Source organism: Meles meles, chromosome 2 (genome assembly GCF_922984935.1).
Source record: "Meles meles chromosome 2, mMelMel3.1 paternal haplotype, whole genome shotgun sequence".
Classification (NCBI taxonomy): Eukaryota; Metazoa; Chordata; class Mammalia; order Carnivora; family Mustelidae; genus Meles; species Meles meles.
The window spans coordinates 69490168-69502808 of NC_060067.1; the positions used below are offsets into that span (position 1 = coordinate 69490168).

The 12641-nt window shown below is 60.0% G+C and overlaps 1 protein-coding gene across 1 annotated transcript; it reads left to right on the forward strand.

Moving 5' to 3' along the window:
* Positions 1–1092: 1092 nt before the first annotated feature.
* NKX1-1 (NK1 homeobox 1) lies at positions 1093–4588 on the forward strand. The gene is made up of 2 exons (XM_045986330.1): positions 1093–1579; positions 3720–4588. The coding sequence occupies exons 1-2, from the start codon at positions 1093–1095 to the stop codon at positions 4586–4588; spliced, it is 1356 nt and encodes a 451-aa protein (XP_045842286.1).
* Positions 4589–12641: the final 8053 nt, after the last annotated feature.

Sequence of the window (12641 nt, forward strand, 5' to 3'; positions counted from 1 at the left end):
GGGCTGGAAGAGTTTGCCGTAATGTGTCCCCTTACTTGCAGGGTATCGATTTTTATGTAGGCCGCCTGCTGTTTGTGGGATTCTTCGGTCCCCATTTTGGGGGGCGGGGGTGGGAGGGCCGTTCAGCCTCCCTCATTTTCGATCCCACTTCTAATGAGCGACCCAGGGGCCGTCGGCCCCGCCCCTCGCGGGTACACAAGGCCGGGCCCTAGTTTGACGACGCGAAAGGGGCGGGAGCGGGAGGGGCTGAGGGACAGCGACCCGGAGCCGCGAGAAGAGACCCCGGCAGGAGCGACCGGGAAAGGCGGGACCGACGTCCACGGAACCCGTGGGAGGGGGCTGAAGAAACGAGGAGGACACCCCGAGTCTGTCCCCAGGAGCCACCCCGCCCCAGCCGCTGAGGGACGCCGGAGCCTCGAGGACCGCCGGAGTGGCAGGACCGCGCTCCCCGAGCCTGCAGAGAGGCAGCCTGGGCGCCGCGTCCCGCGCCGGGCTGTCCCAGCCAAGTCTTAGCGCTCGCCCGCCCGTGGGCCCCGGGGCCTCCGCGGCCCCTCCACCGATTGATCCCGCAATTATTTAAAAGCCACGGCTGTCTCCTCCCCTTCGCCCAGGAGGCAGGTGCACAGTTTCTGGACGAGCGGAGGCGCAGCGAAGCGCCGCTGACCGAGACAGCCGCTCGCAGCCCGCACCCGGGCTCCGGGTGGCGAGTCTGTCGGTCGGGCCCGGGGCTCCGTCCGTGCGTCCCGCGCGGGGCCCGCCTCCTCCGCCCGGGACCGTTCGCAGCCAATTAGGCGCGCGCGCTAACGAGGGCGGCGGAGCCCCGCGGCCGCCTGCGGGCGCACGTGTGTGCGGCGTGTGGGCGCGTGGGCGCCGCCGGCGGGGCCGCCATAAATGCGCGGGCCGGGCACGGCGGGCGCCTGAGGCGGCGGCGGAGGCAGCGCCGGGCAGCAGCGGCGGAGCGCGGGGGCACGGTGCCGAGAGCCAGGCGAGCCGCGGCCGCTGGCGCGAGACCGTGCGGCGGCGCCAGGGCCGCCGGGGATGGAAGCCCAGTAGCCGGAGGGGCCCGAGCGGCCGGAGCGGCGGGAGGCCGGCATGAGCGCGAGCGGCCCGGCGGCTCCCGGGGACTGCCCGGCGCTGCCGCCGCCGCCTCCCGGGCCCGGCCCGGGGCCCGCACCGCCCACGCCCGCCGCCGCCACCGCCCGGGACGCCATGGACGGGCGCGCGGAGCTGCCCGCCTTCGCCCGGGCCGGACCCCCGCCGCTGGCCGCCAGCGACACGGTGCCCGCGGCGCCCGAAGGGGCCGGGGCGGTTCGCCCTGGCCCGCCGCCGCGCCCCACCTCCTTCTCGGTGCTGGACATTCTGGACCCCCACAAGTTCAACAGCAGAAGACGCCGCTGTGTGCTTCTGGGCCCCGTGGCGCCCTCCGCATGCGCCCCGTGCGCCCCGGCCCCGTGCGCTTCGGCCCCGTGCGCTCCGGTCCCCGCCGCCCCGGGACGCCCGCCGCGCGCGGAGGAGCTGGAGCGCCGCGCCCTCGCCGCCGCCGGAGGAGCTGGAGCGGCCACCGGAGCTGAGCCGCCGCGTGAGTAGGACGCGGCCCGCTCCGGTAGCGGGAGCTGGGGGACGGGCCGCATCTCTACGTTTACGCTCCTGGGCCCCTCGGTCAGCCGGAGCAGCCGGGCCAGCCGTGTGCCAAGGCTCAGTGCAAAGTTCGCAGCGCGCGGGGCTCCGTCCGACCCGGACTCCGGGGCCGGGGCCGCCCCGCGCCTCCCGGGATGGCTCCGCCGGGCCGGTCCCAGGGCTTCGGGGCTGCAGGGCCGGCCTTGGAAGGTAGTTGGTGCCAGAGGAGGAGGGGACCTGCAAGGCGGAGGGCTCGTGACCTCCCCGCCCCCACCGCGGCCGCCGGAGGGCTCCCTCCCCATTTCCTCCTTCTCCTCCTCCTCTTTTTTTTTTTTTTTTTTTTTTTTTGGGACAAATCAGACTAATTGTGACAAAACGCTGGTTATCTCTGGAAAAACAATTAAATCCCTTCGATTACAGTTAAGGGGAAATGTGCTTAGCGGCGGAAAGCGGCCGGTAATGGGGCGGCCCGCGCCCCCGGCCCGGTCGATATCCCATTACGGCAGCATGCATATCTCTTTCAAGCACCTTGCAAACTCCCCCCGAACATCTAAATTATAGGGTCAAAATTCGGATAATTACTCGATTAAAACCTATTACACTTATTAGGGGCCGCTATTGATCGAGAATTGCATTCGACCGGCTCCTGATTGCTTTTGGTGCCCCCTCCTCCGGCCCTTCCTCCCTCCAACTTCCCAGCCCCTCCACTGAGCAGGGACAGGAATGCAGGGTGGACAGGGCTGGGGTCGCTGTCTTGGGGCATAGGGCCCTCCAGGAACATGGGCTGGTGGGTTCCATGTGGGGTGGAGATGAAGGAGGAGCAAACCCAGCCTGGCTGGAGGGGAACCTATTGGGCTATTGGCCTAGCCAGGGTTCTGGGAGCCTCCACCCAGAGCCTCCACTTGCATGGGGAGCCCATCCTAGCGGAAGGCCCTATCTCTTGGTTCCAGGGGTAGCCTGGTCAGGCCGTCTTCCTCCTTGGACTACCTCTGACAAGGCAAAGCTAGATGGCCAGGTGCTCTCAGGATTCCCTAGGGGACAGCCTGCTCCTGCTAGGAGGTGTGGGTGCCCCCCACCCCCGCACACCTGCCCCGCTGACACCCATGCAAGCTCTGCGGTCACCCTGGGGAAGGCTGCTGGCCCACAATTCGACACATATTGCCTGGGTTCTTGATGCCAACCTGACACAACAGCGGGGTCTTGGTGCCTGACTGGGTTGCTCCGCGACCACCACGTGCCCAGGAACCACCACCACCTGTGGGGTGCCGTCTGCAGAGATGGCCTCCCAGGCCCTGCCCAGGACACACTCTGTCTTCCAAATTTTCCATACTGGAAATGCAGCCCTTCAGGGGCCTCTGCTTGGAGGATGGGGGCTGCCCCTCAGACTGAGCCTAGTGGGGACGCCAATTCCCCCCCCCCCAGCCCCAAGTTAGCTCTGCTCAGGACCCACCCCCGGGCCAAGACCTTCTGGTCAGGACCCAGGCCTGCGGGCTTTCATCGGAGGGGCGTAGAGGTTGCCAAGTTCCGGGGCCGCGGCTTGAGGTGGAAGTGGGGCCAGGGCGGCCGGGTTTGGTTGGTCCCCAGAAGTCCCCTCCTGGCAGGCAGCTCCAGCCCCACCCCTGGCTTCTGGCCGGCCGGCTCTACAATGCCCGGTAATTGGCTGGCCCACGCCTTTCTGTAATTGGTGGGTAATATACGCCGAAATAAATTAAATGGCCGTTAACTAGTTTGTACATTACACAAAATGAGTTTAATTAAGTTTGTATCTGCCCCGCGGATCGATCGGAGCTTTCACTCTGCGGTGAACCCCGCACGCGGCACCGGTCGGCCTGGCTCGGCTCGGGTGGACGCCTCGAAGGGGAAGCTCCGAGAGGAGAGAACGAGCGAGGGATGGAGAGCAGACGCGGGCGGGCGGGCGCCGAGGGAAGAGGGAAGGAGAACGAAAGCGCTGGGCAGAAGAAGAGGAGGGCAATAAGGCAGAGAAGCGACAACCCCGGAGGAGGGAACCTTTCCCGGGGCGGGACAGCCCGAGGGGATGAGCATGCGGAAGGGAGGGCGCTGCGTCCTAACTATCCTGTCCTCCCCGTCCCGTCCGCCCGCAGACGCCGGCGACCCCTGCAAGGCGGACGAGGCCGAGGCCAGCGGCTACAGCAGCGGCGGCGGTGGCCGCAGCCCGAGCGCGGACAGCGGGGACGAGGCGCCCGACGACGACGACGACGACGAGGCGCCCGACGCGGGGACTGCGCGCGGCACGGAGGAGGCTCGGGGAGGCGGCGGCGGCCTCGCGGCCCGCGGGTCGGGCTGCCCGGGCGCGGCCGAGCCCGAGGCGCCCCCCGGCGCGGTGGACGAGGCTGCAGTGCCCGGACCCCGCGGGAACTCGCCCGGAGCCCCCGTCCCGCCCGGGGCCTCGGCGGCGGCGCCGGGGGGCACGGGCACGACGCCGCAGGGCGCGGCCGCGGCGACGAAGCCAAAGCGGAAGCGCACGGGCTCGGACTCCAAGTCCGGGAAGCCGCGGCGAGCGCGCACTGCCTTCACCTACGAGCAGCTCGTGGCGCTGGAGAACAAGTTCAAGGCGACGCGCTACCTGTCGGTGTGCGAGCGCCTCAACCTGGCACTGTCGCTGAGCCTCACCGAGACGCAGGTGAAGATCTGGTTCCAGAACCGCCGCACCAAGTGGAAGAAGCAGAACCCTGGCGCCGACACCAGCGCGCCGACAGGCGGCGGCGGGGCCGCGGGGCCGGGCGCGGGGCCGGGCGCGGGGCTTCCCGGCGGCCTCAGCCCGCTTAGCCCGTCGCCGCCCATGGGCACGCCGCTCGCCATGCACGGCCCCGCCGGGTACCCGGCGCACGGCCCCGGCGGCCTGGTGTGCGCCGCACAGCTGCCCTTCTTGTCGAGCCCGGCAGTGCTGTCGCCCTTCGTGCTGGGCTCGCAGACCTACGGCGCGCCCGCCTTCTACGCGCCACACCTCTGAGCGCGGCGGCGGACGGGGACCCGCGGGCGCCGGGCGACGGGCTTGTGCGGCCGCAGTCGTGGACTCGGTACACAGCCGGCTGCTACAGAGGAGTTTTACGTTTATAATCGACTGTACGCGTCGGGGCCGGGCTCGGCCCGCTCGGAAGCACTTTGCTGAACTTCGCTCAATCAATAAACCGCAGGAGGCTGCACTGCGTTCCTCAGGCTCCCGCCTGCCCGCGCGCGTCCGTGGGGACTTCGTCGCGTCGGAGGTGCCTCCGGCCGTTGGGCCTGGCACTGCGTTCAGGCCCCGGTGTCCCCTGGCCAAACTCTGCCCTCCCGTGGCGCCGCCCGCCCCACACCCTACACACAGACATACACGCACAGACACACACACAGGGACACACAGGAACACACAGACACACACACAGGAACACACAGACACAGGCTTCTTTGGGTTGGATGACTAAGTCTGTCCTCTGAGAGGCCCTGGTCCCTGCGTCTTCCTTCCCCCCAGCCTGGGGCCCGTGGCTTCAGGGACATCCCCTTCCTCCTCTGTGTAGCCTTAGGGGGCTCTTCCAGGTGGAGGATGTCCCGCAGGACGAAGCGGGGCGCAGGGTCTGGGCTGGGAGCAACACTGTCTCCTGGGCACCTACCGCAGGCCTGGCTCGGGTTGGGCATTTGCACCCCCAGGCCCGGCAGGGACCAGCTCCTGTGGCTTCTCAGGGCAGGGAAGCTGGGGCTCCCCAAGCTCGAGCGACTTGCCCAAGGGCGCCCGAGCTGGACCACAAGCCCGGCAGCACGTAGCGCTCCAGGCCGGCGCATCGACTTGCGGGTCCCGCTCTGGGCGAGGGCCGCACACCGTTCCTGGAGCCCTGGGGAGGCCGGGAAGGGAGATGCGGCAGCGCCTGAGCTGGCGGCTGCCCTCCGCGAGAGCCGAAGCTGCGGGATGCAGGCACTGCGGCGCGGTGAGGAGGGGTCCCTCTGGCAGCACCGCCTGGACTTGGGAAGAACTCGGGAGGGGCAGCAGGGTGCCGGGCGCGGTGACTGCTCTGCGCCGAGGCCTGCGCTGCAGAGGCAGCCGGCTGCGCTCTGGGATGCGTCTTTTCTAGGCGGCATCCCCTCCACGGGAGGAGCCGGCTGAGCTCTCAGCACTTGCTCCCGCGCCTGGTAGCCGCCCCACTTCGCACCCAGCCGCACCCACTTCGGGGAGGGCGGAGGCTGAGTTGGGGAGCTAGAGGGCGCTGCAAGGGTGGGTGGCAGCGACTCCCACACCTGCTGGGACAGCAGCGGAGAGAGCGCCCCCCCCCCCCCCCCGCTTCACCATCACTAGTGGGTAAAGGGCCACCGAGGGGCATTCCCCAGCCTATAGGGCTGCTGGGGTGGGGCTGGGGGTAGAGGCGGCTGGGACCACCTTGCCCACCGCTGGGGCTGGCCTCCTGCAGGCCACTGCTCTGCTTCAGAACCCCCCCCCCCAAACACACCTGCTACCCCTTCTCTGCACTCCACCTGCTCAGCACTGGCAGCAGGAAATTTTCTAAGTAACCATGCTGCCTTGTCTGTCCAAGAACAGGGCTCTCTGGCTGGCAGAGCTCAGCAAACCCGATGTGTCTGTGCAATCCAACAGCAGAGGGTGGAGGGGGTGGGAACACCCATCGTCTCACCACTGAGGTCTGCGTATCCAGAGTATAGGCAGCTGACAGAGAAGACCCAGAACTCCAGAAAGTTCCAGATGGCTCTTGGCCTAAACTCAAATCATCAGCATTATTGTGCACTTAGCCCGGCTGGGCTTGAGGGCTGCCAAGCAAGAAGCCATAGCCTCCACCTCCTGGACGCAGGGAGGACAACAGCGAAGGTGCAGGGGTTTTCCCTAAGTCACTCTTGCTTGAGCTCAGTGGGGCCTCTTCCATCATAGCCCTGGAGGGAGAAGACGAGGTAGGCCAGGTACAGTCACCCTGCGAGTCCACCCCGCGGGCCACGGTGCTCAGGCCTCTGTGAGCCGGCACCCCCAGCCTAAGCTAGAGGTGGAGGTGAGTGGTGGTTTTCCTAGCCCCTCTTTGCTGTCCCCCAACATGGGGGCCCCACTTTGGTGTTAGTGCTACGAAGGGCTGTCTCAGCTCCGAGATCTGGGTGCACTCTGGGATGGTCCTTCCTCAAGCTCTTAGGACCAGTCCTGGCTGTGTCAGCATCCACTGGCATCCCAGATTACACCCTTTCATCTCTGTCTCCTGTCAAGCAAGGCATAGGCCCTGCAGGTGTGCACCTGGACAAATCCAGGCCTGTCCGAAGGCCGCGCTGTCTCCTGCCCAGGCACTGCTGAGCCCAGACAGAGGCAGAGCCCCCTCCCCATGAGGCCACTCCCCACACACTCAGCCCACAGCTGGCACTCTGGTGCCTTGCTATTAGGATTGGTTTTGGCTGCATGAAAGAGAATATCCAAATGAACACAAGTTGAAAGGAGATTATTCATTTTCTCTTATGTGATGGAAATCTGGCCACTGGCAGCCCAGGCAGCGAGGACACCTACACAGAGTTCTTGGAAATCCTCTTCCATCCCATTGTGTGCTACAGCATTCCTGGGCTGGGAGCTCATCCTCAGGGACCCAGATAAAGGGCAGCGCTCTGGCCATCACATCCCCATTCCAGGCAGCAGATAGGAAGGAGAGGAGAGAAGGGGGTACACCCCTTTTCCTTTTAAGGCGCTTTCCCAGAAGCCCATGTAAAACAGCTGCTTATAACATTGGTCTGAGCTTGGTCACATGACCACTCCTCACCAAGGGAGGCTGGGAAATGTAGTTTTTAAAGCCGGTAGTGACTTCCTCCTCTTAAGGTGGGGAAAATAGGTATGGGAGCTGCTAGCTGACCTGCCACCCTTGAAGCTTTGCCCACTCTCCTTCCTAGCTGCCCCGCTCAAGTCTCACCAGCTCCGCCTCTCCTCCCCGACAGCTGGGCCTCACCCTGGAGAGGGCACTCACCTGGCCAGCAGCCCGCTGCCCCACCGTGTCCACGTCCCTCTCTCCACGGACCTCCACCTCCCCTCCCACGGCCTGCTCAGGCCACCTGCCTGTTCCTAGGGTGGCCTCCCTCCTCACCCACTCTTCCCCACTGGGCCACACATCCACACCCTCCTTCTGTTCCACCCTGGCTAGCCCAGCTGCCCCCTTCCACGCCAGAGTTACCTCAAGAGCTGTCTATACTCGCTGTCTACACTGGCCTCTTCACCAGCTTCTCCACTTGAGCCCGCATGGCCCCCACCCTGCTGCCTGGCCAGAACTGCCTGCTATTCCTCTGATCTGCAGCCCCCGCTGGACCCCAGGCTCAGCGGACCCCTCAGGCCCCACCTGCAGTCCCGTAGAGATGAGCTCAGCTCGGCCACTGTTGGGGAGTGTGGCCCCAAGACTCTCACTCCTCATCCCCAGGACTTGCTTCTGTCCTCGCTCTCCTGCCAGCACTTGCCCAGTTCTTGCCCTCATCCACGTGGTCCCCTCCCCCACGTGGCAACAGAGGGTGCTTCTGTGGCCACCTCTTGAGTCCCATAGTCCTCCACTGGACCAGTGACTGCCTCTGCCCTCCCACTCCTCCTCCCTTACCTGCGGAGTCACTTCTGACCGCTCGCCCCCTGCTTCCAGCAAGCCAGCCTCATCGGTGACATCCCCTAACCCCCAAAGTGGTACCCAGGACACAATGTGGGGTCCCCAGGTCTCTGCCCTCGGCCACTTGAGGTTCACATGGCTCTGAAGTGTTACTCAGCTCAGAGGGACCTTCGTAGGCTAATCAAGGGAAGGGGTGAAGCTTCCTAAAGGGGGTGACATTTCCATGGGGAGGGTAAGTCTGGACATAGAGCCAGGGGCACCAAGGACAGCAGGTGGTAAAAGCTGGGGAGGAAGTGGAGGTCAAATAGGTCATTCTCAGGGGTCTGTATTCTGTAGGGACTGTCACATGTAGACACTGTTGCATACAGGTCCATGGGGAAAGCAGGTTCTCTTCCATCCCAGGGTTCCATCCCCCATAGGCAGGTGACAACTCCAGGATGCCATTTCCCACTCCATCCTGTGATGGCCCTTTCAGAGCAGCCAGTGGATGGCTGATTTCTTCACCCTTTTGCCTGGACACAGGAGTTGCTGGTAGCTGGATGCCTATCCCCAACATAAAGGACAGTGTTTTCTGCTTGCTGGGCAGCTGGGCACTGCCAGGTGACTAAGACTGGTGGAAGTAGCAGGGCACCTGAAAAGGTTCTCCACAGGAAACAGAGGTACACCCCCTCCACTCCTCTGTCCTCATACCCTGGGATGGCTGGAGCCCCAGCAGCCAACTTGGGCCAAGAAGTAGCCTAGGGGTGGAGGCCCTATGCACTGATGCCAGCAAGCAAAAAGCCCCAGTGGCACCGTGATGTCTTCTCACTAGCTTGGGGCACCCCACCTTAGGGCTTTTCATGACAGAAGCACACAAAAATCCTGTGTTGGAGTCAGCTAATTCTGTTAACACCCTGTTTCTGTAATGGTCTGTCCAACCCCAGTGCTGAGGCCACGACTTTGCAGTGATGTTCCCTGGGCCCTGCCATTCCTCCCTCCTGCAGTCTGCTCTGGATGGGGACAGCAGGGCCCCTCCCCCATGCTCCACCTGCACCCCATGCTGTTAAGTTTCACAAAAACGCCCTCTTCCACCACACCTCTTGTTGCCTCAAAGAGAACAGAAAGAAGTCTCTGACATGAAAACATAGCACAAAGCTACAGTAACCACAACAGTGTGGTAACACACACAGAGGCAAGTTGGTGGGGGGGGAGAGAAAGCTCCTGAGCAGAACCGCTGTCTGCGGGAATCACATGAGACAGGGCAAGGCTCCACATAAGCTCAAGAAACACTGATTCGTCATGAAGTGGATGACACAGCTGAGCAGCTGTCTGAAATAGAAAACTGGATTTTCTGGTCACGTTTTATATTGAGAGTAAATGATAAACAAATCAGTGATATAAATGTGGAAATGAAACACGTAGAAGTACCAGAGGAAAAATTTTTATTTTTACTTGATTAAAAAAAGTTTTTTTTAAAGATTTTATTTATTTATTTGACAGAGAGAGAGAGAGAGAGAGAGAGATCACAAGTAGGCAGAAATGGAGGCAGAGGGAGAGGGAGAAGCAGACCTCCTGCTGAGCAGACAGCCCGATGCAGGACTTGATACCAGGACCCTGAGATCATGACCTGAGCCAAAGACAGAGGCTTAACTTACTGAGCCACCCAGGTGGCCCCAGAAAAAAAATTTTTTTTCCAGAAAAAGTTTTTAATAGAATCTTTGAGGGGGGAAGGGACACAGATACACGAACTTCCGTGTGGCAAAACATTAGCAAAGTCAGCAGATGGGAAATATTTGCAATTTGTCACACAGAGCTCATTCTTTTTAAAGATTTCATTTATTTATTTGACACACAGAGAGAGATATCACAAGTAGGCAGAGAGGCAGGCAGAGGGGGAGGGGGAAGCAGGCTCCCGAGCAGAGAGCCTGATGAGGGGCTCAATCCCAGGAACCTGGGATCATGACCTGAGCCGAAGGCAGAGACTTAACCCACTGAGCCACCCAGGTGCCTCCAGAGCTCATTTTCTTTTCTTTTCTTTCTTTTTTTTTTTTAAAGATTTCATTTATTTATTTGATAGAGAGAGAGAGATCACAAGTAGGCAGAGAGGCAGGCAGAGGGAGAGGGGGAAGCAGGCTCCCCACGGGGCAGAGAGCCCGATGTGGGGCGTGATCCCAGGACCCTGAGATCATGACCTGAGCCGAAGGCAGAGGCTTAACCCACTGAACCACCCAGGCGCCCCCAGAGCTCATTTTCTTAATGAACAAAGAGCTCCTACAACTTTTATAAGCTAATAAACCAACAGGAAAATGACCAAAGGATATGGACATATAATTCACAGAAAAGGAGCCAGGAAGAGTGCTTTACCATACGAAAAAAATGCTCAACACCTGCCTCGTAAAAGACAAGTGGATAATAGCCCTGAGATGCCAGTGTTCCATGAGGCTTGGTGAAGATCAGGATGCTTACTACCACGTCGAGGGAGGAAGGGTTCCGAAGTCAGTGTTCTTGCAAGGTCACTTCTGGGAAAGCAAGCTGAAGTCCCCGGGCCTCAGCCCACAGACACTTGTGGCTGTGCGTGAAGACGGGCGTGTCCAAGCACACCTGTGGCAGGACGGCACAGTACAGTATAGGGCAGGGAAGGGCCTTCCTGCCCAGCACTCGGGACAGCTCGAAATGCCACAGAACCCAGGGAAAAACTGAAAAAATGAACTTTTAAAAAACTCTGGAAATTAACCAAAGACCCCTAACAATCCAAGGAGGGTTCATCCTAGAAAAATGGCTCAATCTTGGTGGGAAGGCAAACCCTGTGGCAATTTTCAGTTGGTTATGCCCACACCCTCTCTCCAGCTCTGCAGTGGTCTCCACACCCAGCAGCCTCAGAGCCGTAGCAGCAGCCCCTGGGAGGGGAAGACGGGGTCTGGTGCACCCCAAAACCCCACCCTCACTCCTCTCAACTCCACCTGTCACTCCTGGACTTGTCTGGCTGCTACCTGGAAAAAACCCACTCACCAGGTTCGTCTTTTTCCTGGCCTGACTCAACTGGCTCAGTGTGGGTCGGTAGAGAACAATCAGGGCTACTGTTGAACAATGCAGTGGCCTGCAATGGCGACATCCAATTGGCCAAGGATGCTGGTGAAAAATCTCAGAAGACTTGAGGAGTACTTAGCTCTCACCACTGGTTGAGCTTGAGGCCCTGAACAAGCAGGAAGTGTGAGCTAAAACGGAGTTGGCAACTGCCTGGCTGAGTGTTCAAGGTGTGCCTGACACATATGCATGGCTTTCTGCCAAGACCACAACACTTCTTGGATCGAAGCATTTAAAGAAGTTTCTGTCTGATCATTAGTGATCACTAAGCTGACCAGAGACTTCAGTGGCCAAGCATGACAAAGAATACAAATTTTTACATAATTAGTCCAGAAAAGACACTAAATAAACAGCAACAAGAAGTTGTGGGGCGAGGGATCTGATTTCCAGAGTTGCCATGTTATGTTATCTAAAATGTCTAATTTCAACAAAAAAATTAAGACACACAAGGAAATAGGTAAGTACGGCCCATACATAAGGAGCAAAGCAGTCAATGGAAACGGTCCCTGAACAAGGCCAGATGTTGAACTTATTTGACAAACACTGTAAACCAGTTCTTATAAATATTTCCAAAGAAGTAAAGGAAGCCATGTCTAAAGAATTAAAATATGAGATAATGTTTTACCAAATAGAGAACATTGGTAAAAAGAAATTATAGAAGAGAACCAAACAGAAAATTCTGGACTTGGAAAGTACAAGTGAAATGAAAAAATCATGGGGTACCTGGGTGGCTCAGTTGGTTAAGACACTGCCTTTAGCTCAGGTCATGATCCCAGGGTCCTGGGATCGAGTCCCACATCAGGCTCTCTGCTCAGCAAGGAGCCTGCTTCTCCCCCACTACCGCTCTCTCTGCCTGCCTCTCTGCCTACTTGTGATCTCTGTCAAATAAATAAATAAAATCTTTTTAAAAAAATGAAAAAATCATTAGAGCAAGTAAATATTAGATTTTACTTGGCAAAAGAAAGAATCTGTGACCCAGAAGATAGACCAATAGGTTCATTCTGAGGAACAGAAAAAAGAATGAAGAAAAATGAACAAGGCTTCAGGGACCAGAGAGACACCACCAGCCATCTGATACACATAAGGGTAGTCCAACGACACAAGGGACACACACACATACACACACATACACACAGAGGCAGAAAGAACCTTTGAAGAAATAATGTCTCAAAACCTCCCAGATTTGATGACTGACAACCTCCAAACCCAAGAAGCTCAATGAATTCTAAGGAAGACACACACAAAGAGATCCATAACTAGACACATTTTAAAATTGTCAAAAGTCAAAGACAGGGGCACCTGGGTGGCTCAGTGGGTTAAAGCCTCTGCCTTCAGCTCAAGTCATGATTCTGGGGTCCTGGGATCAAGCCCCACATTGGGCTCTCTGCTTAGCAGGGAGCCTGCTTCCTCCTTTCT

What these genes read in the sequence shown, in the direction of transcription:
- NKX1-1 (XM_045986330.1), top strand. Translation starts at nt 1,093, where the DNA reads ATGAGCGCGAGCGGCCCGGCGGCTCCCGGGGACTGCCCGGCGCTGCCG. An exon ending in CACCGGAGCTGAGCCGCCGC is followed by an intron (nt 1,580 to 3,719) that starts GTGAGTAGGACG and finishes GTCCGCCCGCAG; the next exon opens with ACGCCGGCGACCCCTGCAAG.